The sequence below is a fragment of the Galeopterus variegatus genome, unplaced genomic scaffold (assembly GCF_000696425.1).
Source record: "Galeopterus variegatus unplaced genomic scaffold, G_variegatus-3.0.2 Scaffold452, whole genome shotgun sequence".
NCBI lineage: Eukaryota > Metazoa > Chordata > Mammalia > Dermoptera > Cynocephalidae > Galeopterus > Galeopterus variegatus.
Window position 1 is genome coordinate 426,633 of NW_007726563.1, and position 24,147 is coordinate 450,779.

A 24,147-nucleotide genomic window follows, 5' to 3' on the forward strand; every position below is an offset into this window, starting at 1 on the left:
CGTTTTTACGTTATTTCCGGAGCCCCTCCCGCGACCGAAGCTTGCGTTAGGGGGCTTCAGTGAACGTGGGCGGCCGAAGAGCATTGAGCTTCAACTGCTTAATCCTGCCACCTTCCTGGCCGCACACCATGGGAGTGACTTGGTAGGACTTCAAGGGATTTTGGGGGACGGGGCTTGGGGTTGTGAAGGGCCCTTGGAGCCTGGAGTGGACCCGCAAGGAGGATTGGGACCAAGGTCCGCCGTCCCCTGGGAGCTGAGCAAGATGTCCTCGGGTTGTGTGGATGACGGGACATCATGGGGGCCGCGGGTTCTCTGGGCCTGTTTCCTCGGAGATGCGCCCCTTTCTCCTGGAAGGCGACAGGGCAAAGGTTTTATTCCAGGCCATCAATGGTTGTGGACCTCCTTTCCTTTTTCTAGGTACATCTTCCTGTTCGTGAGTTCGTGGTACTGCCGGGAGTGGGGCTTCAGGGTCGGAAATAGGACCTCCGCACTAGAACCCATCTGCAGACAGAGCTGGAGGGGGTGGGGGCTCGGCAACGAGGATTTTTTTTAGATTTTGACCTGCCGTTCCCTACAGCCACCAAATGCAGTTAGACCGACCTGTGTCTGCTTCTGATTTGGCCATTTTAAGATCTTGGGTCTAGGGGGGCGGAAATAAGCTACTGGGACTTAAGAGATCGGGGTTCCAGATACTTTACCTCTTCAGGACCAATGTTTAATTGCATGGTTGATATACTTTCGATGGTTTTTTAACCCTAACATGCTGTAAGTCTCGGTTGGAGGAAGGCGTTGTGGGGAAACATGGGCCAAGTGCTGTTGGGGAGGCGTTAGTTCCAAGGTGCTAGGTCTCAGGACTTCTTTTTTTTTCCTGGTAGATGTGAACATCTGGAGGCTAGGATATCTGAAGTCACTGGCTATAGGCTTCTCATATGAAAGCATGTGTGTGGGAAGTACTTTTCCTCCTGGTAGCCCAGATTCTAGCAGGTTTCTCAATGATTGCACTTGTTTTTTGTTTTCGTTTTTTGTTTTAAAGGTGACCGGAAAGGGGATCTTAACCCTTGGCTTGGTGTTGTCAGCACCACGGTCTCCCGAGTGAGCCACGGGCCGGCCCGTGATTCCACTTGTTTCCCACAGTGGATGTTATAGTATAAGGATGTATGTGTGTGCATGCGCGTGTGTGATGGAAATGAAAAGGTTGCTATGTAGAGACTTGGAACCCTGGTAGCCCCTTTTCTTTCAATAGAGAAGGCAGCCCGGGAAAGGGCTCTCTGTCGGTTGGCACCCTTATCAACTTTTTCAGGATCCTAGGACTTCTGCCCCTCCTAGCAGCAGTTTAGGTATTCTCTTATATTTCAAAACAAGGCACATCATCAGCATGGTTCAGGAGTGCTTTTTCTGGTAGAGAGGAGTGACAATTTTTAACAACAGTAGTGATGTCGGAGGCAGGGTCTGGGGGCTCCCTTGTCGGCCTCAACCCACCCTGTCCTCTTACTAGGTTCTTGACTCTGCCACAGGAAAGAATTCAAGGGCAGAGTCACAGTACACAATGAGAACAAGTTTAATAAAACCGATTAAGAAATACAGGTTCCGCGAAGAGTACAGCATAGCTCCAGAGACTAAGCAGAGTCCACACCAAGTTTAACACAAAAGTAAGTTCTGTACAGACATCAAGTCTAACACAAAAAGCAAGAAAAACATACTTAAAGTTTAGTACAAAGTGCAGGCTGGCTCAAGAGAATGAGCAGCTGCTTGCTGAAAGTAAGTTCAATACAAAGTAAAATTTTACACACCTCCGCCAGCAAAGTGTAGGTTACTTCCAGGAAAGTGAGCAACAACCCCACCTCCTGCTGGGATTTGGCTTTTATAGTTTCTTTATCTAACGAATATTCAGTCAAAGGGGTGGTTCACAGTTATATGTGCCAGAATGTTCTGTGCTCTCTATTGAGCATGCCCAGCCACTGAATTGCATAAACCAGCCCCCTGTGATCTCATTTTCCCTGTGTTGGTGCTAAAAATATATCTAACTGGCAACAGTAACTTTCCTGGGGGGGGGGGGTCTCAGAGGAGGGGGCCTGAGACCTCAGGAAATGGCTGGAAACTCAGAGGCCTGTCCTGAAACCTGAGCCCAGGGAAACTGAGCACCTCCTATATCAGCAGGACTCTTCCTTAATAGGTTCTTTTAGTTCATTGATTGTAAAGTAATGTACTATCTCCCAAAATTCAGTCATATATGACTGTCTTCATTATTTTTATATAACTAATTACTACCTGTATTATTTATTAATTTTTAAAAATCTGTCTGTTTCCCTTAAAAATATTTTAACAGGCAACTACATCCCTAGAGAGGACCCTAGAGAGGCAGTGTGGTATAGTGGTTAAGGGCATGGATATGGAGCTGGGTTGCCTGGCTTTGATTCTTGGCTTTACCATCTAACTAACATGTTGCCTTGTGCAAGTTATTTAACCTCTTCTGTACTTAAGTTTCCTCATTTGTAACAAGTTGATAAGTAACAGCACCTCTCATAGGGCTCTTGTGAGGATTTGAAAAGTTAATTCATCCAAAGAGCTAAGGGCACTGCTTGGCACATAGTTGGTGAATGGCAATTGCTACCTCTCAGCTCTAAAGTGGAAGCCAGTTTCATTCACCATAGGCTAAGGAAAACTTGTAAATAACATTTTTTGTTGTGGTTGTTCTATTGTCTTGATTAAATTCTTGTAAATGCTGTTGCCTCTCCCGAAGATTGTAAACTTGAGGCTTGCTTTCTCTTTATTCTTAGGGCTGTTGAATAGAACTTTCTGCAATGATGGAAATGTTACATATCAGCACTGTCCAGTACACTAGCCCTCAGCCACATGTGGCTCATAGCTTCTGTACTAGACACCTCAAGTTCAAAGAGTTGATAAAAACATACTAACCCCAAACTGAGACCTTCTCCTTGATATAGTTAGAACTGAAAGAACTACAAAAGGAATCTCTTTCTTATTATATGAGGGTACTTCAAAGTTCACGGAAAGATTATTTTTCAATTCTATTTTTCCACAAACTTTCTGAAGTATTCTCATATGACTCAGTGTTACTGAATGCTTACTGTGTGCCACCTGGAATCTTCACTTGAACATTGGCACACGTGCCATGCTTGGGAAATGCTGGTGTGATTGGAAGTTTGTTGCCCTGGTGTGAGGGTCCTGAGACCTGTGCTCTAGTTCTTAGAGGAGCTCTTAGGGACCATGGGCCTCTATTTCCTCATCTTTAAATTGGAGGGTGTGTCTGTGGGGGGGTGTTCTCTAGGGTAACTTGTGGCCTGGATGAGCTGTGATTCTAAGGGAGAGTAGGCGGCTCAGCGAAAGCACGTGCGTCTCTGGATACTGATGACTTGGTGCTCACCTTTGCAGTGTGTCCCAGATGCCTGTGGCTGAGGGAAAGAATGTCCAGCAGACCGTTGAGCTCCTCACCCGGAAGTTGGAGATGCTTGGGGCAGAGAAGCAAGGAACATTTTGTGTGGACTGTGAGACCTACCACACAGCTGCCTCTACCCTTGGCAGCCAAGGTTAGTGAGATGGGTCTGTAAGATGGCTGTAACCTGGCTTGGAGTTAGTGGACATTCATGTTCCCTGAAGTCTTTCTACTTTTCTGCTAAGGTGGTATTATTGAACATGTGGCAAGATGTTTTTCTGAATTCACTAATTCTTGGTCCTTCATCTCTTAGACTGGGGCTATTTTAGTCTTTGTGCAGTTTGAACTTTTCCTCCTAACTTTATTGAGATATAATTGATATATAAACAATTGTACACATTTAATGTAAACATCTTTATGAGTTTGGATATATGCATACACCCTTTACCACAACCAGGGTACTAAATATATCCATCACCTCCAAAAATTTCCTTGTGTTCTTCTGTGTGTTTTTTGTTTTGTGCAGTTTGAACTGTTAAAGCACTGTTTTTCCAAGGGTTGGTCTCTAACTAACCACATCAAAATCACCTGGGTTACTTGTCTGTTTTGGCAGCTGGCTGGTACAGGTATCAAACCCTGAGACCTTGGTGTTATCAGCTCCATGCTCTAACCAACTAAGCTAACTGGCCAGTCTGTGGGTTACTTGGTAAAGGTGCAGATTCCTGCTTACTGGCCCTGCTTACTGATTGACTGGTGTTGCACACCTCATAATTTTCATTTTAAGAAGATTCATAGATGATTCTTCTGTTGAAAAAACGATCTGTTTTTCCTCTACTCTCTCATCACAATGAACACAGAAGACTTCTGTGACCAAACGTGTGGGGATTTCTTCCCATACAGTAAGCAAGCCATCAATTCTGCAGTGGACACCCACTGGGTGTCCACTAATTCAATTCAATTCTGACATCATCTACCTGGAAATAGCATCTGGTCACAAAGTTTGAGGGTTCAGTCCCCAAGACTGCCACCCACTTCCGATCTTGATCAAAAGCCCCGGGTTTTCTTGTCTGTGCTTCTGACCAACCTGCTATAAATTAGGGTTCCCATGACTCCCTTCTTGGATTCAATTATTCTGCTAGAATGGCTCACAGAACTCAGGGAAATACTTATGTTTACTGGTTTATTATAAAGGATATTACAGAGGATACAGATGAAGACATGCATAGGGTGAAGTATGTGGAGCTTCCATGCCCCCACTGAGTGTGCCACCCTCCAGGAAGCTCCATGTATTCAACTGTTTGGAAGCTTTCCAAATCGAGTCCTTTTGGGTTTTTATAGAGGCATCATTCCACAGGCATGATTGACTAAATCATTGGCGATGAGCTTAACCTTCAGCTCCTCTCCCCTCCACAGAGGTTGGAGGGTGGGGCTGAAAGTCCTACCCCTCTAATCCTGCCTTGATCTTTTTGGTGACCTGCACCCATCCTGAAGCTACTTAGGGGCTGCCATCCTGGCAATTAACTCATTAGCATACAAAAAGACATCACTTTGGAGACTAAGGATTTTAGGAGTTATATGCCAGGAAATGGGACAGATATCAAATAAATATTTCACAATATCACAACCCTTATGCACTCTGAAGTTTGAGAAAGACTTGCTTTAGGCCCAGAGGTCTTTGTACCATGTGTGACTCTTTTAGAACTTTAGAGTTTTAGAGATTTCTGTGTAAGGGCTTCTTTTTTCCTGAACCTAGCCAGTGGCCTTGGCCACCTCATTAGCATAACCTTAACCAATGAATCAGCTTTGGGGTGTGGGTGGTGGTGGTGTTGGTAGAGACGGAGGGAAAGAGGATCTTTGAATATGAGTTAGAGAACCTAGTTCTGCAGTAACTTGACCTTGGACAGTTCCATAGCACAGTATTTATGATCATGGAGCCAGACTCCTGAGTCCTGGCTTTGCCACATACTAACTGTGTAACTGTAGGTAAGTCCCACAACCTGCCTGTGGCTTGTTTCCATGCCAGTCATTTGCCTGTTTCCCTTAGATCCATTCCCTGCACTTCCCCTACAAACTGTATTTTCCAGGCCCTCTTCTAGTTATTTATCATTGGTCAGTGAGAGGCACTGGGAAAGGTTAGAGGATGGGACAAAGGGAGACCACAGTACTCCTGTCTCTCTGCTTTGGGCATTGTCTCTAGCCATGGCTGTATCCCCTCCCTGGTTGTAGCTCCTACTAGGCAGCCCTCATTCTTGGCTCTGATAACAGTGCTTTTTTCCTCCAGCTCTAAGGTATGGTAGTGGCTTCCTGTGTTGCCAGTCTTTGGGTTGTCTCACCATTCTGTTTGGTTTTTCCAACCCCTGTATTTGTTCCCTGTATTAAATTCCCTCTGTTGAAACTATGTGTTATGGGCTCTGTTTTTGGACTCTTCCCAATACAGTTCTCTCATCTATAAAATGATCATAATACTTACCTCCTTGTGTTGTGCTAATTAAATAAGTTAATACATGCAGAGCATTTAGAACTGAGGTTGTCATGTAATATTTAGTAAATTACTGAGTTTCATCATTGTTAAAATTGCAGCGTTACCATTTGTTAATAGGAAGGATATAAGAATCAAGAGATAATGGTTATGAAAGCATTTGGGAAATAAACATTTGAATATAGATATAAGATGGCATAGTATATCTAGTGGAACTACCTGGTGTGCGCTCTGTTTTCCTGATCAGGCCCTTACCTTCAAGAAGCTACAGTCTAGTTGGTAGGTAGTGGAGTAGAATGGAAGGAGCAATAAACTTGGGGTCAGCAGGCCTGTCTGAAATTTCTGTTGTTGGCTCTATTTAGGTCAGTGGTTCTCACACTTGACTAGCATTAGCATCCCCTGGAAGGCTTGTTAAGGCACAGATTGCTGGGCCCTACCCCACAGTTTCTGACTCAGTAGGTTGGGGAAGGGGGTACAAGAATTTGCATTTCTAACAACTTCCCAGGTGGTGCTGATGCTCTATGTGGTTGAATCCTCCCCTCTCCATATCCCATTTCAAGTCCTGTTTTTCCATGAAACTTTTTCCTGCTGGGTAATGCCTACTTTGATCTCTTCCTATCCTGAAGTCTTTCTTTCCTTCCAAAAGATTTCTGGTCTTTGCCAGGTAATAACTTTTTTTTTTTTTAACTTTGTGGTCTTTTGATCTTCTTTTTAAAATTTTTTAGCCTATGTCTTGCGAAGTTGTCAGCTTCTTCTTTTATTTATTTTTTTCCCCCTTGGTGTTGAGATTGTCACCTTCTTAAAGTCAGTGGTTAAGTATGTCTCTTAAGCCCTAGTACAATGTTGGGGATGGCTTAAGTGACTAATAAACATTTGGGATTGTGACAGTCTATTCATTAACTCGTAGCATATGAAAAGGCATCTTGCTTTTCTTTTTTTGCCTCCTTCCATTTTCTACTTAACCAAATATAGGAGGGTACTTCAAAAAGTTCATGGAAAGACTCACATTTTTTAATTCTATTTTTCCATGAACTTTTTGAAATACCCTCATGTATAGCTTTCCCTCTTTCTTGTAGAAACCCTATAGAAATCAATGAGAAAACTCATTTCTCAGAGATTAGAAAGGGTGAGCTGGGGCTTGAAACTAGATCTTCCAATCCCAGGTCCTGAGTTCTGTCTGCTACAGTGTGCTGCTTGCTTCCCAAGGCAGCCAGACTTCATAACGTCCTCTAGGGGTTCATCATTGACTTCAGAATGAAGTCCAGACTTCTCAAGGTGTGATAGACAAGCCTTATCACAGCTTGGCTCTGGCCTACCTTTCTCACTTCGTGCTTACATACTACCCTTTGCTGGCTCTATAGGACTGTTTCCTAGATCTCAGAGAGAGGAGGCCAAGGTAGGTAGGGATGGACAGAAGCAGCGAGCAGCTGCTTCATTTGACATGCCTGAGTGCTGTGACTTTTATTTTACGTGTTATGTAATACATGGTAATATACAAGAGATTACATGTAAAGTCTGTGTGAGTTATTTTTGTCAGAATGAAGCATCCATCTGTGAGCCCACCACTCAAGAATTACACCATAATCAACACTATCAAAGTTCCCTGTGTGCCCCTGACCTTTTTCTGTAGAGCAGGGTTGGTTTTAACACACGCTGCCTCACCTGCTGCTCCTCTCCTTACCTCTCTGGAAAAGTCTTGTCGCAAGGGGATTCCCCCACTCCTCCAGGACTGCTGAGGTAGTGCCAGATTGCCTCCAGGCCTTGCTCCATGCATTTGACTGTATTCTGGGATTTGCCAGTAAAAGCCTCTGATAAGTGGGATCTCCATCCCTTGCAGGCCAGGCTGGGAAGCTGATGTATGTGATGCACAACTCAGAGTATCCATTGAGCTGCTTCGCCCTCTTTGAGAATGGCCCTTGCCTTATTGCCGACACCAACTTTGATGTGCTCATGGTGAAGTTGAAGGGCTTTTTCCAGAGTGCCAAGGCCAGCAAGATTGAGACCCGGGGCACCCGGTACCAGTACTGTGACTTTCTGGTGAAAGTGGGCACAGTCACAATGGGGCCCAGTGCCCGGGGCATCTCTGTGGAGGTAAGATCTTGGTGGAACAGGAGCAGCAAGTGCTGAAGGGGCTGCTCAACAAAGAGCTCTGAAGATTTCCCAGTCCTTCTCAATTCAAACAGATATTTATGCCTGACCGATCACTGACTTCAGACCAGCTGTGCCTGCTTTCCATGACTCTTTTACTCTTTCTTTAATTGTTCAGGGCTTCTCTAGCCCAGGGTGGGAATGGGAAGCTGGGTTCACAGCAAGTAGAAAGCTCAGGAAGGCTAGCTTGCTGAAGAAGGGAAAGGGTTAGTCATGGGAGGAAGGTGAGTTGTGATGTGGAGGGACCAGTCACCCAGCACAAGAAGGACTGGAGCAGACCAGGACAACTTTTGGAGCAACTTTTGGGAGGTGGGTCCTAAATCATGTGTCCCCATACCTCTCCTTAGTGTGCTTTAAGATAGATCTCAAAGTTGTGGAGCAAAAATGTGCCTTTCCTTTTGAAATGCTGTCTGCTTTCTTTCACAGAAATAAGGAGTATGTGTGCAAGTGGACTTCATTTTTGAGACTTAAGTATATTGAAAATGGCAAAGAGGGAGTGTGGCAGTTGCTGTTTGGGATCAATGAAAGTCCACCACCTACTGTGCACCCAGTACAATATGAGATAAAAATAACAAGTTAGCTTACAGGGCCTGTCTTTTGAAAATTTATGATTTAGTAAGAAAGCAAGGCTGAAACACAGACTATATCATTAAAGTCAGTCTAAGAAATGCCATAGAAGAGGCACAGTTTGCTGTGGGAATTCAGGCCAGCAAGAGTACTGCTTGCTTTGGTTGTGATGCTTCCTGGAGGAGCAACATTTAAGTAGGGACTTAAAACGTAGAGACATGTGGATGCGTAGGTTTAGGAAGCATCCCAGGTGAAGAAAAGGGCGTTAATGGTGGTTTCTGCTCAGGAACCTCTAGGGCCAAGATTTCCTATCCTTTCAGCTGGTTATATACCTCACACTTGCTGAGACCCACTAGGGACTCACTGTTTATCCTCCACATTTCCAACCTTATAGCACAAACACACCCTATCCTGCCTGTTTCTTTACTTATTTCTCCTTATGGTTACCAGTAAATTCCCCTTGCCATCTCTCCAGTGAAAAATTAGGAAAGAGGAATAAGAAAACCTAACATGTATATCCTTTGGCCCCTGCCACACTGGTTGGGAAATTCTTTCTTAGGGTCAGAGCCCAGGCTGGGTCTACCTTGGGAGTAATGTTTGGTCTTGAAGAGACTCCTGAGTATATGTGTGTCTGCTCTGCCCTCTGCTTACCCCTCCACCTCTACCTTCACCCTCATACACATTTTCTTTCTCTCTCTCTCCATTGTGTCTCTCAGAATTTTCTTGAGCTCTCCTTGATATGTTACCAGCAAAGCAGGGACTACACAGTCCTTAGATAACCAAAAGTGGCCTAGATCTGCCTCTAGGTTTTGTGGGGAGGGCTGTGGGTCGGCACAAATCTAGGATGGCAATGTCAAATACGCATAATGGGAATGATGCTGGGTGCGTGAATCCCCATTGTTTGAGTTGAATATTTCCTGTGGACCAACACTGTGCTAGAAGGCGTGTGACTTAGGCTCATGGTTGGGGAAGATGGGAACAGGGGGCAGGAGGTACAAGAGAAGCAGATCTCACTCACCCTCACCCTCTGTTTTTTTGGTTCCCAGGTGGAGTATGGTCCCTGTGTGGTAGCTAATGACTGTTGGAACTTGCTGCTCGAGTTCCTACAAAGTTTTCTAGGCAGCCACATACCGGGGGCTCCTGCAGTGTTTGGGAACAGACACGATGCGGTCTACAGCCCTGCAGATACCATGGTCCAGTACATGGAACTCTTCAATAAGATCCGCAAGCAGCAGCAGGTGCCGGTGTCTGGGATTCGTTAGTGACTGGCAGCTGTGGCTGAGTGCTGTCACCAGGGTACTGCACAGGAGGAGTGAGTGCTGCACTCTCAGGTCCCTGGACCCCAGAAACCCAGGGCAGACATGGAGGCTTCTCTCCCTCTCCAGTTCCCAGCTGTGGCTTTTGTTCTGGGGCTCTGGACACCCCTTCCCTGACCCTCACACATAGCCCCCCCAACAGCTGTTTTATCCCACGCCTTACTGGATTTGTCCTGTCCTCAAGAATGTGTAATTATGAAGAATGGAGAAGTTTGGATCTTTCCTGCTTTAGGGGAAAAGGTAGGACAGGGGTGTCCCTGGCCTAGTGTTGGTGGGGAAAACAGTCTGTATCCCCAACTATTGAGGATTTGGCCTAGGTCCACAGTGGACATGCTGCATTTTTGTGTTTGGGCTATGCTGTAATAAAAGCCTCTTCCTTTACTCAGAGGATGTGGCTGGGCCTCTATCCTGGAGATGGAGGGGGGGTACAGCTTGTTTGATGGCTATCACTTTCTGACCTGTTTGCTAAAGTGATTTGTGAATTGACTTTCCTGGGCTGTTGCCTGAGTTTCTTGAGCTCTCCTTCTGACATTTTTATATTCTGTTGTGAATTATGTTAAGCCACAAGCTAAACTACTTTAACAGAGAACCGAAAGTACATTGGCTCTTACTAAATAGAAGTTTATTTTTCTCTCATCTAATAATACAGAGGTAATTGGATGGTTCAGGGCAGATTTAACTCTATAAGGACATCAGGAACTTGGTTTCCTTCTGTGTTGTTCAGCCACCACCCCCAGGATGTTGTTTTTACCCACAAGGTCCAAGCAGGCTCTTCTATGCCTGCATTCTACTGGGGAAGGAGAGGGAGGAAAAAAAAAGCAGTTTTCTTTTGTAAAGGACATGACCTGGAGTTGCTCAAATCACCGTGGCCACACTTTGCTGAAAGGGATGCTGGGACATAGATCTTATATGGGCAGTCATGTGCTCAGTTAAAACTTGGGGTTCTGTGACTAAAAGATGAAGGAGATGTGGATGCTGGGGCCCAGTTTAGTGGCCCCTGCTACATGGAGTTCAGTGCTCATGCCCAAGATGCTCTTGGTTGTTATTTTTCAGTTAATACCCCCTGTGTAACCAAGGCATTTGTTTATGAGTTGGGTTGGGATAAAGACTGATCCCAGAGCCACTTTGAGCTCAGCTGGATTAGTCACACTAGGCAGTCAGTTCCACACAGTCAGCATCAAGGCTTCTCAGTTCTCATGCACCTGGAGCTTAGCGTTAGAACAGTTGACCCTGATACTTGTACCATGCTTCATGGTTTCCTGAGCTCTTTGTCTTTTTCTCATCTGAGCCTCCAAGGTACTCATTTGACCTACATTGCCTGCCTACCCAACCCCTGCTACAGAAGTGTTCAGCTGGGCTAACATTGAGATACACGAAGGTGGTCTTAGGAAAACTGGTAATGTACATATTATAGTATTGTCATCAAGGATACTGTTCCTAGTTGAAGGCATCTAAAGAGAAATTGTTTTCAGATCTAACTGCTTAGATCTAAAGCCTGTGCATCAAGAGTCAGGTACTGGTCATGTTTTCCTTCTAGCTTTGCCTGGCAGGAAGCTCAGTTTGACTTCGTAACTGCAGAACCTGTCATCTGCATTTTTCATTCCTACTTTTCCCCATTTCTGTTGTTGCTAGTGTTTGTTTATTTTGTTTTTGCTTTTTAAAATTAAGGTATGTTTTAGATATCATTGATACACAATAAAATGCACAGATCTTATATTTTTGGCCTTCTGATTTGTATTTGCTGTTGTGCAGATTTTTCTATTTGTATTTTTCTGCTGCAAATCTGTTTTTTTTTTTTTTTTTTTTTTTTTTTTTTTTTTTTTTTTTTTTTTTGTTAGCTGGCCTGTACAGGGATCCAAACACTTGACTTTTGTGTTATGCCTCAAATCTTTTATGGAATGAGACAACGTATAACCAGGATTTTGAACATAATGTGTTCCCGAAAATATACAGAAGTTGACTGTGGTGAATACGGGCTCTCCAGACTTGTGCATTATAAGGACAGGCTCTGTTCCCTAAAAGCTAGAAAATAGTACAAACATCCCTCACTATACTTTTCCTTTTAGGCATAGTCTTGGCTCACACATTTTTAGAGTTCTTCACTTGTGTTCTGTTCCTTTACATTTGAGTACACTTGACCAGTGAACTCTGGATCGAACTTTCAGAACTGTCACTTGGGTACTTCTGTACATCTTTATCTTTTGTGTCAGTTAAAGGATTACTAATTATATTTATTATAAACTATTTGTATTTTTTGCTCTTAATCTAAATATAAAATAAATAGAACATTATATAATTATCTCTCTTGAAACTCCCCATATTATAAGGGTTTTTTTTTTTTTTCCTTTTTTTTGTCTTTTCTCGTGTCCGGCAACGGATCGCAACCCTCAGTGTCGCGCCCGCACGGGACCGGGACCGACAACGGGATTGCAACCCCCGGTGCTGTGCCCACACCTCTCTCAGCCAGTGAGCAGGAACCGGTCCGCATGTGGGATCCGAACCCTGGCTTCCCAAGCGGCGCACTGTAGCAGTGCGCCACCGGGCCGGCCCTGCAACACATTTCTTAAATAATTTAACAAATATGGCTCTGCTCACAAAGTTGCCAAAACTAAACTGTTGACTGTGGGAAGGGTCCAAATGTCATCCAGCATTTGCGTGCAAGTCTTAATGGGGCTTTCAAGAGTAGTTTAGGATATAATCGTCAGTGTATGATTTTTGAAAGTTCAGGTTGAATGAAAGTTGAGGACTATTTATGTAAATTGGAGGGGAAAAAAGGCATGATTATCCCTATTCAATAAATAAAAAATCTTAAACTCAGCTAGTAAATGGTAATTTGTGGTTCTAATCTGATGTTCTTCCTTCTATACTAGACTGTCCTCCAACCCCACCTTCCTCTGCTTCCAGATGCTTTAGCCCTCTCCCTGTCTGTAAGTACTCCCAAAAGAGCAGAAACTGGGAAAATTCTAAGGCCTTGCCAACATGTCACTATGATGGGTGCTTTTGACATAGCTACACAGAAATTTGCCAGTCTTGATTGTCAGAGATGTGTAGGGCAGTTTTAAAACTCATTTAGTTCACCTTCACCATAAGATGGGGAAGGCTGTGGCTCCCAGTGGGGTCATGCAGAGAGATGAGGGTGGAGTCAGGACCAAACTTCAGGCTCAGGACTCCCAGCTACCAGCATGTGCTGAAAGTATGGCACCTGGACCTCTCTGAGGTGCATGGTGATTTTGGGTGGAATGTGGAAAACATTTTTATACTAGTACTTATGCCTTTTTCTAATATGTTTAAGAGAAAAGTATAGCTAGCACTTTATTCCTTGAGATGAGGGTAGTTTTTTTTAAAAAAGAGTCCTTTTAAGGGGATCTATGAAATTACAGTACAGTTGATGCATACAAATGCAAAATCTGTGGAGGTAGAAGACAAATTCTTGATTTGGGGAACCACTGTAATCTACTTTGTGTCTATCTAGTCTATTTCCCTCATCCATTGATGGTTCCTGCTCTGGCTATGCTTTCTTGTTGTCTCTCTTGTGATGTTCTGATTCTCTATACCCTGTTCCCATGTTGCATCCTGCTGGCTCTCCTTAGGTATTGAGTACCAACTAGTCACATTTCCCCTCCATCTATTGGTGTTGCTGTTCCACTAAGGAATTATCTAGGGACTCACCACTCACTTCAGAGTGAGGCAGTTATCTTCCAATCCTGGAGGATAAGGAGGGAAGTCAGAAATTTCCACCTAAGGGGCTGGCCGATTATCTCAATTTGTTAGAGCACAGCCTTGTTACACCAAGGTCAAGGGTATGGTTTCCTGTACTGGCCAGCTGCTAAAAAAAAGGAAATTTCCACCTATGAAGGTGTCAAAAGTTTAAACTGTTAGAACACAAATGTATAAGAAGCCAAAGGGCGAGACATTTTGAGTACACTCACAGTAGATGTAGAGCCATGTGGGACTGATAGAAGGCCTTTCTGTCTCCAAGCCGATACCTGTAACTCCCAACATTGCCTTTCCCATACCACAGGCTCCCTCTCCACATCTGTTGCTGTCTGCTTGCCTTAGGCTGCAGGCTGCAGTCAGTATTGCATACAGAATGGCTGAAAGCAATTGTATTACAAGTTTGGGCCTCTCCTGGGGGTTTGGTGTGTTTGTCCTGTGAGCACTCACTTCTTGGGGATGGGCTCTTCCCCAGGCTGAGTCTCTGCCTTGGTGTCGAGCATTCCCAAATCAGTCTTTTAGGTTAGAAGGACCCCCTTAGGTCACCTAGTTTGACCATCCTTCAATATTCATCCTCTTTGCACCATCCCTCCCAGAGGTCCTGTCGCCTTGGCTTGGCTTGCTCTAGGGAAATCCCTTCCCTGTGTATTTAATTCTTTTCTCATTAACTCTGAGACAAAAACAAAACAAAACACACCTGTCCTTTCCCTCCCAGATTGTGTATTGTAAGGGAATTTGTTAGTTCATGCTGGACTACGAGGACTATGACTAAAGCAGGGGATCTTAACGTTACTGCAGGTAATTAGCTCCTGAGTGGAGCCTCAGTCGTCCTCAGATGCCCTGAAACAGAATTTTGTGTATATGTGCAGTTTTTTTGGGAAAAGGATTTATAGGTTTCATTAGAATATCTCAAATATCTGTGATTTAAAAAAGAGTCTCTAAGAGGATCCTGAAAGGGAAACAGCATGAAGATAAAGTTAAGCAGGTTTGAAATAGGTCCAGTGGGCTTTGTGTGAGCAAGATCTTCCCCTGCATTTTGGACTCCCCATCTGGGTTTCTAGCCAGGGCATTTTTCTCCTTCATGTTATAGTCAGTCCTTTAGGCCTTTCAGACAGCTTCTAGGAAGATGGACTGTGTTTGCGCTCTTACCTTTCATGTAAGTTTCCCGTTTTCCTTTTAGAAGTAGATAGAAGTAAATATGTAAGAAGCAATCTTTATAGCTTTCTTTGTGGCTCAGAGTTACTTTTTTCATTATGATGCACTTCATGGGATCTAAAAATTATTCTGTTGTTTTGGAATTTGGCATAATGAGTATATATTTTCATTTTGCAGAATGAGGTGATTGATTAGGCAGAGAAGTTCCTCACCTTGGTTTTGAAATTAGTAGGTAAAAAAAAATTCTTGGAACTATTAGGCAAAGATTCCTAATTCTCTTGTATTCTGTTTTTCCTAACACATCCCATCCCCATCAGATAGCATAGACCAATTTTTAAGGTTAATATGAAATTCTACTAAATTTTATTTGGAGGCTTTAAAAAAGAGAATTTATGGACCACGTTTATATAGCCTAGATTGTTGCAAAGCTGGAATTCGATATTGGAAATCTTTTGTCATATAGGAAAGGCAAGGCTGGAGATGTGGAGGTGACAGGTATTCTGAGGAAACTACTAAAGGGAAGGGAACACTGCTTTAGGAGACAGATGGCTGAGTGTTAGCCACAGCATTAGTCCTAACTTGCCAGGTAACTTCAATCAAGTTGGTCTCTCTGTGTCTCTTCTATAGTAGAAATAATGATGCCTACTTTCCACATGTCATAGGGTTGTTGAGAGGCTCAAAGGAGAATAGATATGAAGAGTGCTTTGTAGGCAATCTTCTTTTTAATGGTGCTGAAGATATTGGTATTTGGTTAGGATGTTTAAGGGCTCATTGCTGCTTGGTGGCATGTTATAATTCTCACTTGAGAAATGAGTAGTGTGGAGATGGGGTCCAGGGAAACTATTTGTTGTACAGGTATATTTTTTATAAGCAGGTAAATGGGCAGAGTTGTGTGGACCATATCTGGAATATGGAAGTATGTTTTTTTTTTTTTTGTCTTTTTCCGTGTCTGGCAACGGATCGCAACCCTCAGTGTCGCCCCCGCACCGGACCGGGACCGGCAACGGGATCGCAACCCTCGGTGTCGCTCCCGTGCCTCGCCTCAGCCAGTGAGCGGGAACCCGTCTGTATGTGGGATCCGAACCCTCGGGCGGGAGCGCCGCCGTGCTTCCCCAGCGGCGCACTATCCAGTGCACCACCGGGCCGGCCCTGGAAGTATGTTTTTAATACTTATTCATAGTGATGAGATGTTACTTATTTTCCTACACCCTTAAGGAAGAGAGGCTGGGCTAAAAAAAAAAAAAAGAAAGAAAGTAGGGTAGAAATGACTATATCTTTTATGTGTAACAAATTCATCCCCCATTTCCCCTCAGTCTTCAAGACTTAATTGTGTCTCTCTCACCTTTTTTTTTTTTTTTAAAAGATGACCGGTAAGGGGATCTTAACCCTTGACTTGGTGTTGGCAGCACCACGCTCAACCAGTGAGCGAACCGGCCATCCCTATGTGGGATCCGAACCCGGGGCCTTGGTGTTATCAGCACCGCACTCTACCGAGTGAGCCACGGGCCCGCCCTCTCACCTTTTTTTTTAATGCTATATATATTATGATTGCACTCTTAACCAGTTGTGTCTTTAAAGAAAGTCCAGTATTCCTGATTGTATTTTCCATTTCTCATTGATGGACCACCTAAGCTCTTAATTTAAGCTACAATAAAACCTTTTGTTAACTATCCCAAATATTCTTTCCATACTTGAATTACTTAAGATAGTCTTCATCCTATTTTTTGGTTTCCATCTAATTCATGGTTCTCAAACTTTTTGGTCTCAGAACCCCTTGATGTTCTTAAAATGTATTGAGGAACCTAGGTGTGGCTGGTTTGCTCAGTTGGTGAGAATGCAGTGTTATAACACGAAGGCCAAGAGATTGGATCTTCACACTGGCAAAAAAAGAAAATTCTAGGTTTTGCTTAAAAGCTTGAGTTTTCTCATTGCTGACAATGCTGTCAGACTCAACATTGTTTATTTTCAAGAAAATATCTGCCAAATACTCATTGAAAAACTATAGTTTATGTGTTAGCTGTTTCAAGTAAAAATAGTATTCCATGAAGAGAGCCATTAATTTAGCTCAAAACAAAAACTTTCACAAGTGATTTTCCTCAAGACAAACTATACTTAGAAATGCTTTATGCATACTACATACATCAATTTAATCACATACAATAGTAGTATTAAAAACATGTGCGCTTAAATAAATAATTTTTAGTCCTTCATCAAAGACCTTATGTGCAATGGGTATTTTTCACTGTGGCAGTGAAGAATACCTTGACCGCTAGTACAGTTTGGTGCCATTATCTTGTTTTGTGCTAAGGCTTCTGCAGTTTTACCCATTGTTACTTTTTTTTTTTTTGTCTTTTGTCTTTTTCCGTGTCCGGCAACGGATCGCAACCCTCAGTGTTGCCCCCGTACCGGACCGGGGACCGGCAACGGGATCGCAACCCTCGGCGCTGCTCCCGCGCCTCGCTCAGCCAGTGAGCTGGAACTGGTCTGTATGCGGGATCCGAACCCTCGGGCGGGAGCGCCGCTGCGCCTCCCAAGCGGCGCACTATCCATTGCGCCACCGGGCCAGGCCCATTGTTACTTTTGTATCATCAGTGCAAATGTCATCGCAGTGACAAAGGCAGATAATGTCTTAGTATTATTATGAAAATAGTTTTGATATCAGGGACCCCCTGAAAGTGTCTCAGGGATTCCTAGCATTTCCCAGGCCAGACTTGTGAGAACCACTGATCTAATACATGCTCACAGCACTGAGAATCTTTTCCCCCAGATTGCTATCCCAAGAGCACTCCTTCCATCAGTAGTTTTAAATGGCTCCCAAAATCTTCACTCAACAAAAGCACCTTATTAAAGAACTAACATTGAATAAGATACGAAGGTACTTCAAAAAGTTTATGGCAAGATTCGTATTATCTTTTCATTCTATTTTTTTCCATGAACTTTTTGAAGTACCCTCTATAGGCTTTCTTCTCCAAGAATTTTCTTGGGGATTGGGGAGTAAGGGGAGAAGACAGATAATTAAGGAGTTATAATGTAAGAATTCCTTAAATAGTATTGTGTTTAAGGTGATAGACAACAAAGGGAGTGCTACATTCTGGATCTAACTTTGAGCTCTTGAACCACAGGACAAATCCTGACCGAACACCTCCATGGCCTCTCCTCCTATCAAACTTCCTAAAAATGTCCGAGTTTAATTGCCTTTAGAAATCCTTTCACAGTTAACTGCGCTTGGCTCCAAGGCATTGTATTTTCTCTCTCTCTTTTTTTTTTTTTTTTGGCTTTTGTGCTTCCCTATTTCATATTGGTCATGTCGTCTTGAGCCGCTGTAGCTAATCATGCATATGTTTATTTCTTTTACTTGTCCTTATACTTAAAAGTAAGTCTTTACCTGCCTTGATGCCATGTGTTGGGTGTCGAAACAGTGGTCTTATTTTGGGGTGACACCCCGCAAGTTATGTCAGGACAGTGCACCCAGGAGACTGCTCAGGAAGTAAGCCTTTTGTAGAACTAGCCGCTGTTCTATTTCCCGATTGTCTCCCTCCCCATTCTGCTAGAAGTCCTTAGGGCCACTACCAACTCAGTCTGGCTTATTTCCCGAGCCCCACGATCTGCTGAACTTCTTCAGCTCACGGCAGAGATCCTTTTTCCCTGGGGGGATTTCCATAAAACAGCTGAATCCCGCCCGGGTCATCAGTGGCAAAAGTCAGACACGTGCTCTCCCGTCTGGGAGCCAATAGTAACTTTTGCAAACACTGCCTCCGGAAACTCCACAGTTCGCACACTGCTGCTTTAGGGATAACTTTTATCTTTTAACAGAGCAAAACAAAAACATGTAGAGGGGATAGCGAGACAGGCTTTGCCTTTTTGCAGTGAGGAGAAATGTTAAAGGTGAGCCAAAAAGGGTACGGGAAACTCAAGTAAAGTTCCTTTGCTGTTCCCCGGGATGAAGGGTTGGGGAGAAGGGGGCGGAGATGAGCCCGGGACAATCTCTGGCCCTTTAAGGAGAAGGGACAGACATAAGACTCTGTACCTTTAAGAGTCTCTTTGTCTGGAAACCTTCTTATTTACCCTTCTGTGCCTCAACCAAACTTCGACCCGCGATTCACTACGCCTCGCTACGCCGCCGCCCCTTACGCCAGGCTCAAATCAGCCGCGCGTTTGCGGCTGACCCTAAACTTTGCGCCCGTAGCGCGAACCCTCGGAGAGTGGTGCCGGGGTCGGGCCCCAGCGCTGCGCCGTTGGCGCAATGCGGGGACCGAGGGGCGGGGCTCCGGCTGGCGGGCCAATGGGCGGGAAGGGGGCGGGGCCGTGTTCGGTTGTCTCGCGCCCTGGTGACAGCTCGCGCGTGCTGATGATGGCGGTAAATAGAGGGGGGCCGGGGAAGGGGGCGGAGGAGGTGGGGAGGCTGCAAAGGGGGTAGCTCCAGGGGGTGGGGGGACGGGGACCGGGGAGGCCTCGACGGCCAGTGAACCCAGTCTAAGACTCGGAGGCGGGGACAGGAGTCTACGGCACACTAGCCCTCCCCTTTAAAGAAGCCAACTCCTCACAGTTTTAAATGGCTCCCAAAATCTTCACTCAACAAAAGCACGGGGCCGGCGGGAAGCGAGAGCCGGGAGTCGGGGCGCGCGGGCGCTTCATTTTGGCGGGTGGGCGACGACTGGGTTTTGGGTAGAAGCCTTGAAGGGAGAAGGGAAGGAAGGCTTGGGGGAGGTTGGGGGGAACCGGGCTAAGAATGAAATGAGATGAAGAGGATTAAGGGGAGAAAGGGTTAGAAGCCAGGGAGAGGAGGAGTGAGAAAAAGCCAGATAAGGAGGTAGGAAGGGGGCAAAAACCAGGGTGGGCGTGAAGGAAGCCCGTCAGGGAATGAGGTTAGGAAGATCAGGGCTGAGACGAAGGATCCTGGGGTTAGTGTAAGAGCAGGGGTTTGAAGGGGAAAGCCTTGTAGGGGGTGGTAATTGGAGTGAAAGGTTCTGGGGTAAGAGTTGGAAGTGGAAGACAAGGAGGGGCAGAGCTGGGGTAGTAGTTGGGAGTAGGGGAGAGAGAGTAATGGCCAGACGTGACAAGGGTGTGAACTAGTGCAGAGCGAGATGAACTGAAGGACTAGGACCGCCGATGTGGTGGGAACTGCAGGCGAGGTTCTGAAAAAGGTATGGGTAGGTAGGCAGTGGGGGTAAATGAGGGAAAGTGAGGGAGGGCGAATGAGACTCTGGACTAGAACCAGGTGGAGTAAAGAATACAGCGTGGTGGAAGGGCGAAGGAAATAGAGATTAGAGATGGGCGTTCATAGGACAATTCTGGAACTAGAAAAGCTGAAAGGAGAGTAGAGGTGCAAGAACTGATGACAGTCCGGGACAAGGGTAACTGGGGAATTATGGTAATTGAAGATTCAGCAGGATCCAGGGTAAGAACAGTGAGGTGAAGAGACAGGGCTAAAAGCAAAAGGTAAGAGGAACAAGGAAGAGATGGGCCCCAGGATTGATGGATGAGATGGGGTTAAGGGAAGCGGGGTTGGCGGGGGGAGTCCTGATCGATGTAGAACAGGGGTAGACTGCACAGGGATGGGAATCCAATGTGCATGTTGTGGAGAGATGCTCCAAAGGTCTGCAAGGGTCAGGGCACAAATGCTGTAGTGAAAGATCAAGTGTAGGGAGCCTTTGGTGCAGAAGAGGAGGAACCATGGTGAGTGAAAGGGGACCAAGAGACAGGGTAAAAACTAAAAAGTAAGGGCGGAGGTGGGGGGTGCACAAAAGGAATTCTTTGTTGAGAAGAGAACTGTGTGTTGAAACTGTGAGTCCTTTTGTCCCTAAAAGTAGGAAATTCCAGAAATCTCTGTCTCTCTTCAAGGAATCTTGAATCCGCTTCAACCTTTCATTGCTTTTTATTCGACTTTCATGTCCACATTGAAAAGATGAGACCCATTTTGATTTGATTTGATTTTGTTCTTGTATGAGTGATAAAGCATTAACTCTGGGTGCTGAAAACCTTTGCGCGTTTCACTAGAGTTGTAATAATGGAAAAATGGGTTGAGTTTATTTACAGTGTGCCTGTGTAGTGTGATAGTTTTGGTGTTGTAGCAGTGTTGTATCTGACAGGTGCTGAGCAGAGTGCTTTATTGACAACGTTTTCATTTTCAGTAAAGAGTGCTCGGTTGTTGGGACAGAGAAAAATGATAAGCTTTTTGTTTTGATTAATCAACCAGGTTTCTGCTTACTTGTTTTTAGTGGCTGGAATGATTGAGAAATCATTTCAGAGAAAGGCAAATAACCAACCAAGGAAGTTTACTGGGGGAGAGATATCAATCAGGGCTGTGAGGGCTTTGAGTTCCTAAGCTGCCTTTAGCTTTGTGTGGGACATTTCATATTGTAGTAGGTAATTCACCCACTTAACAAAATGGAATAAAGAAAGGGAGAATTGTAGCATGGTGGACTTATGTTTTAGGTTAAATAATGAATTTAGGAGTAATTTTTATGAAAAAAATCTCTAAGATAATACAAACTGGAGCCTTGGACAGCTCCACTACTTCTCATGTTTTATGGTTGTCAGGGGTTACACAAAGCACAAGGGGATTAAAAAAAAATTTTTTTTAAGTTGGCAGATACCTAATATTGGTACAGAAATGAAGAAATTCAGTCAGTTGCTGGGCATTTCCAATGTGGCTGTTCAAAGCATTTCCCAAACATTAGTCATTCGTATACCACATTCAGAACTTTTGTTGCATCCATGTTATGTCAGTATTACTTTTTTCCAATTTTTTTTCTTTAATATGAGTACAGTTTTTTTGGTTTTTTTTTTTTTTTTTGAAAAATGACTGGTAAGGGGATCTTAACCCTTGACTTGGTGTTGTCAGCACCATGCTCTCCCAAGTGAGCTAACCACCCATCCCTATATAGGGATCCAAAACCATGGCCTTGGTGTTATCAGCACCACACTCTCCCAAGTGAGCCATGGGCCGGCCTGAAGCTTTTGATTTTTAAGACACTTTTGGAAATTAAAAGGAAGAAATTTGGGACAAAATTTAGGTTACTCTTACTTAGTATTTTGTTGTAATAATTTTTATTCTGAAGGTTTTACATTTAGCTAAGAATATGAATGAATATTTACTTTGCATTTGATGGTGCCAAAGGATAGCATATAACTCACATAGGAAAAAATGCAAACTGTTTTTAAGAATCTTATTTGGGGTTATTTCATTAGTTACATTCATACATACAAAGATACTTTTTTTTCAAAGTGGTGTAAATTTTAGATAGCTACCATTTTGAAGGTGTTTGTATAAAAGGTAAAGATTAGGTTTATGACATTTATAATAGTTAGCAAAGATTAGATTTTGATTTGTGGATATCAGAAAAATTGTTTATTAATATATATGAATATGAATCTTAACTCTGGATCCAGAGTTAGCTGTGTTAATGGCTAGCATTTAGTTTGTGGTTTGTTTCCTGGATTCTGGTAAGCACATGTTCAATCAAGGTGACTACATTGATTTAGCAATTTAACAGAGGGTTTTTTAAAATTACTATTTTTCTGCTAAGTTTTAAGAGGATTAGTCTGAAAATGTTAACGTTCAAGAGAAGCAGAACCTTAATATGAGGCATCTGTTTCTGTGAGATGTGTGTGCATATTCCCTTCTCTAGCAAGTGTGTCTGGACTGATGTTGGTAGTAGGTTGTAGTCTGTGTACGGTGTTGCCATTTTTTATAATGTAATTGTTTTAAACTTGATATCTTCTTATTAATTATTTTAGGCTAATTTGATATTGGTAAAGAAGAAAATTTAACTATAAGATCAACCAAGGGAAAGAGTCCGTTTTGGTCCTGCCTTTGGCTTCTGTATGCTACTGTGGTGTGCTAAATCACTGATTCTCATTGTGATCACTAGGTATCTCTAAAATTGAAAATGGATAATCTTTTAATTCAGATAATGCTTTTTATCAATAGAGACTTCAGTGATAAATTTAAGCTTTATTTTTATTTGTTCATAAAGTGGAATTCTACCTAGTTTAACTCTATTTTGATATAATCATATTTGCCAAAAACTTTTAAGTTTATATTTTCAGATTTGAATGAGTAGGTTGTACATAATTAAATGTTTTTCTGGTTAATTGTAGATTCTTTGGATGGGAAGAGACCTTGAAAGAACCTCTAGCTTATCCTGCAACTTCAGTCATTATCCCACTTAAATCATCCCAGGTAGATAAAAATTTATCCAATTTTCTTATAAATCTTTAACAATAATGTGGCAGCCCTTGTAGATAATCTTTTCCAGCACTGAATTATTTTTTCTATCAGGAGAGTCTGTCTTCTATCTAACTAGCACACACTTAATGTTATATTTGTATTTGTTTCCTCTTGCCCCATTCTCAATTTTTGAGTAAAAAATATTTGCTTACTATAGTATTTGTAAGACCTTAGTTCTTCATAAACTTAATAATAGTAGCTAACCCATGTGTAATATTTTTGTGCCAGCCACTGTTTAAGAGCTTTGCAAACTGTAACTCATTTTCTCCGCACCATAATCCTTTGAAGTAGGTACTATACTTTTCCCATTTTACCTGTGATGAAATAGAGGGTCCTTGAGATTGAATGACTACCCAAGGTTATACTCAGACATTTCTACAACTACTCATTTGATAGTTAATAATCTTTTAGTACAAATAATACTACTTTTTGTCAAGTATTAACCCAATGATACATTTAATCTTTATTTTAGCTCAAAAGGTAGAATTTTACCAGGTGGTGGGGATAGGATTCTAACCTTGGTCTGTGCTCTGGTGTTATCTCAGTGCAGACATCCATAAGCAAAATCCATTCAGATACTTGCTGTTTTTTTTTACTGTCTTCTCTTTATGTGTGCCTAAGTAATATACTAAGTACATTTACCCATGCTTTAATTTGGTTATACAGACTGATGCACTCTTTTTTTTTTTTAACAGCTGGCAGGTGATCCATTCACTTTTAAAAAGAACTAAAAATTACTGAGTGTTTACTAAAAGCCCAGCATTAGCTAAGTATGTGAATTGTTTGAAACTTGAAACAACGCTACAAAGGGGCTTCTGTTGTTAATATTCTATTTTTTGGTGACTTTTGATTTTATTACAATTTTCAAACTTATAGAGAAGTTGCAAAAATGCTACAAGGAAATTCTGTATACCCTTACTCAAATTCACCAGTTTTTTTCATTTTAGCCCATTTGCTTTATCATTTTCTCTCACATGAGTATCTTTAAATGAGTAAAATTGAAAATAAATGCATATGAAGACCTTAATTTAAAAAAAAAAAACAAAAGGGAAGACTGTTTTGAGTATATCAAAAAGTTTGACATGTGTTTGATTTTAGTCAAGCACTTGAAGGAAAGTAATCTTAAGATTGGATTTAGAGA

General features: G+C 43.1%; 2 protein-coding genes across 3 annotated transcripts in view; both read left to right on the forward strand.

Moving 5' to 3' along the window:
• Window positions 1–63: 63 nt before the first annotated feature.
• Window positions 64–11,620, forward strand: MED20 (mediator complex subunit 20). Of its 2 annotated transcripts, none has more exons than XM_008568920.1 (4): window positions 64–142; window positions 3,394–3,548; window positions 7,711–7,964; window positions 9,635–11,620. In XM_008568920.1, the coding sequence occupies exons 1-4, from the start codon at window positions 129–131 to the stop codon at window positions 9,848–9,850; spliced, it is 639 nt and encodes a 212-aa protein (XP_008567142.1). In that variant the 5' UTR covers window positions 64–128; the 3' UTR covers window positions 9,851–11,620. The 2 variants fall into 2 exon arrangements, with proteins under 2 accessions (XP_008567142.1, XP_008567143.1); XM_008568921.1 differs by lacking the exon at window positions 64–142 and adding an exon at window positions 342–417.
• Window positions 3,479–24,147, forward strand: part of USP49 (ubiquitin specific peptidase 49) — a 94,139-nt gene continuing 73,470 nt past the window's right edge. The window contains exons 1-2 of the mRNA XM_008568919.1: window positions 3,479–3,548; window positions 22,877–22,958. The gene's annotated coding sequence lies outside the window, so the exon portion shown is untranslated. The remainder of the gene's footprint in view (window positions 3,549–22,876; window positions 22,959–24,147) is intronic.

Coding starts and splice junctions, on each gene's coding strand:
- MED20 (XM_008568920.1), top strand. Junction 3,549..7,710: donor CTCTACCCTTGGCAGCCAAG/GTTAGTGAGATG, acceptor CATCCCTTGCAG/GCCAGGCTGGGAAGCTGATG. Junction 7,965..9,634: donor CCCGGGGCATCTCTGTGGAG/GTAAGATCTTGG, acceptor TTTGGTTCCCAG/GTGGAGTATGGTCCCTGTGT.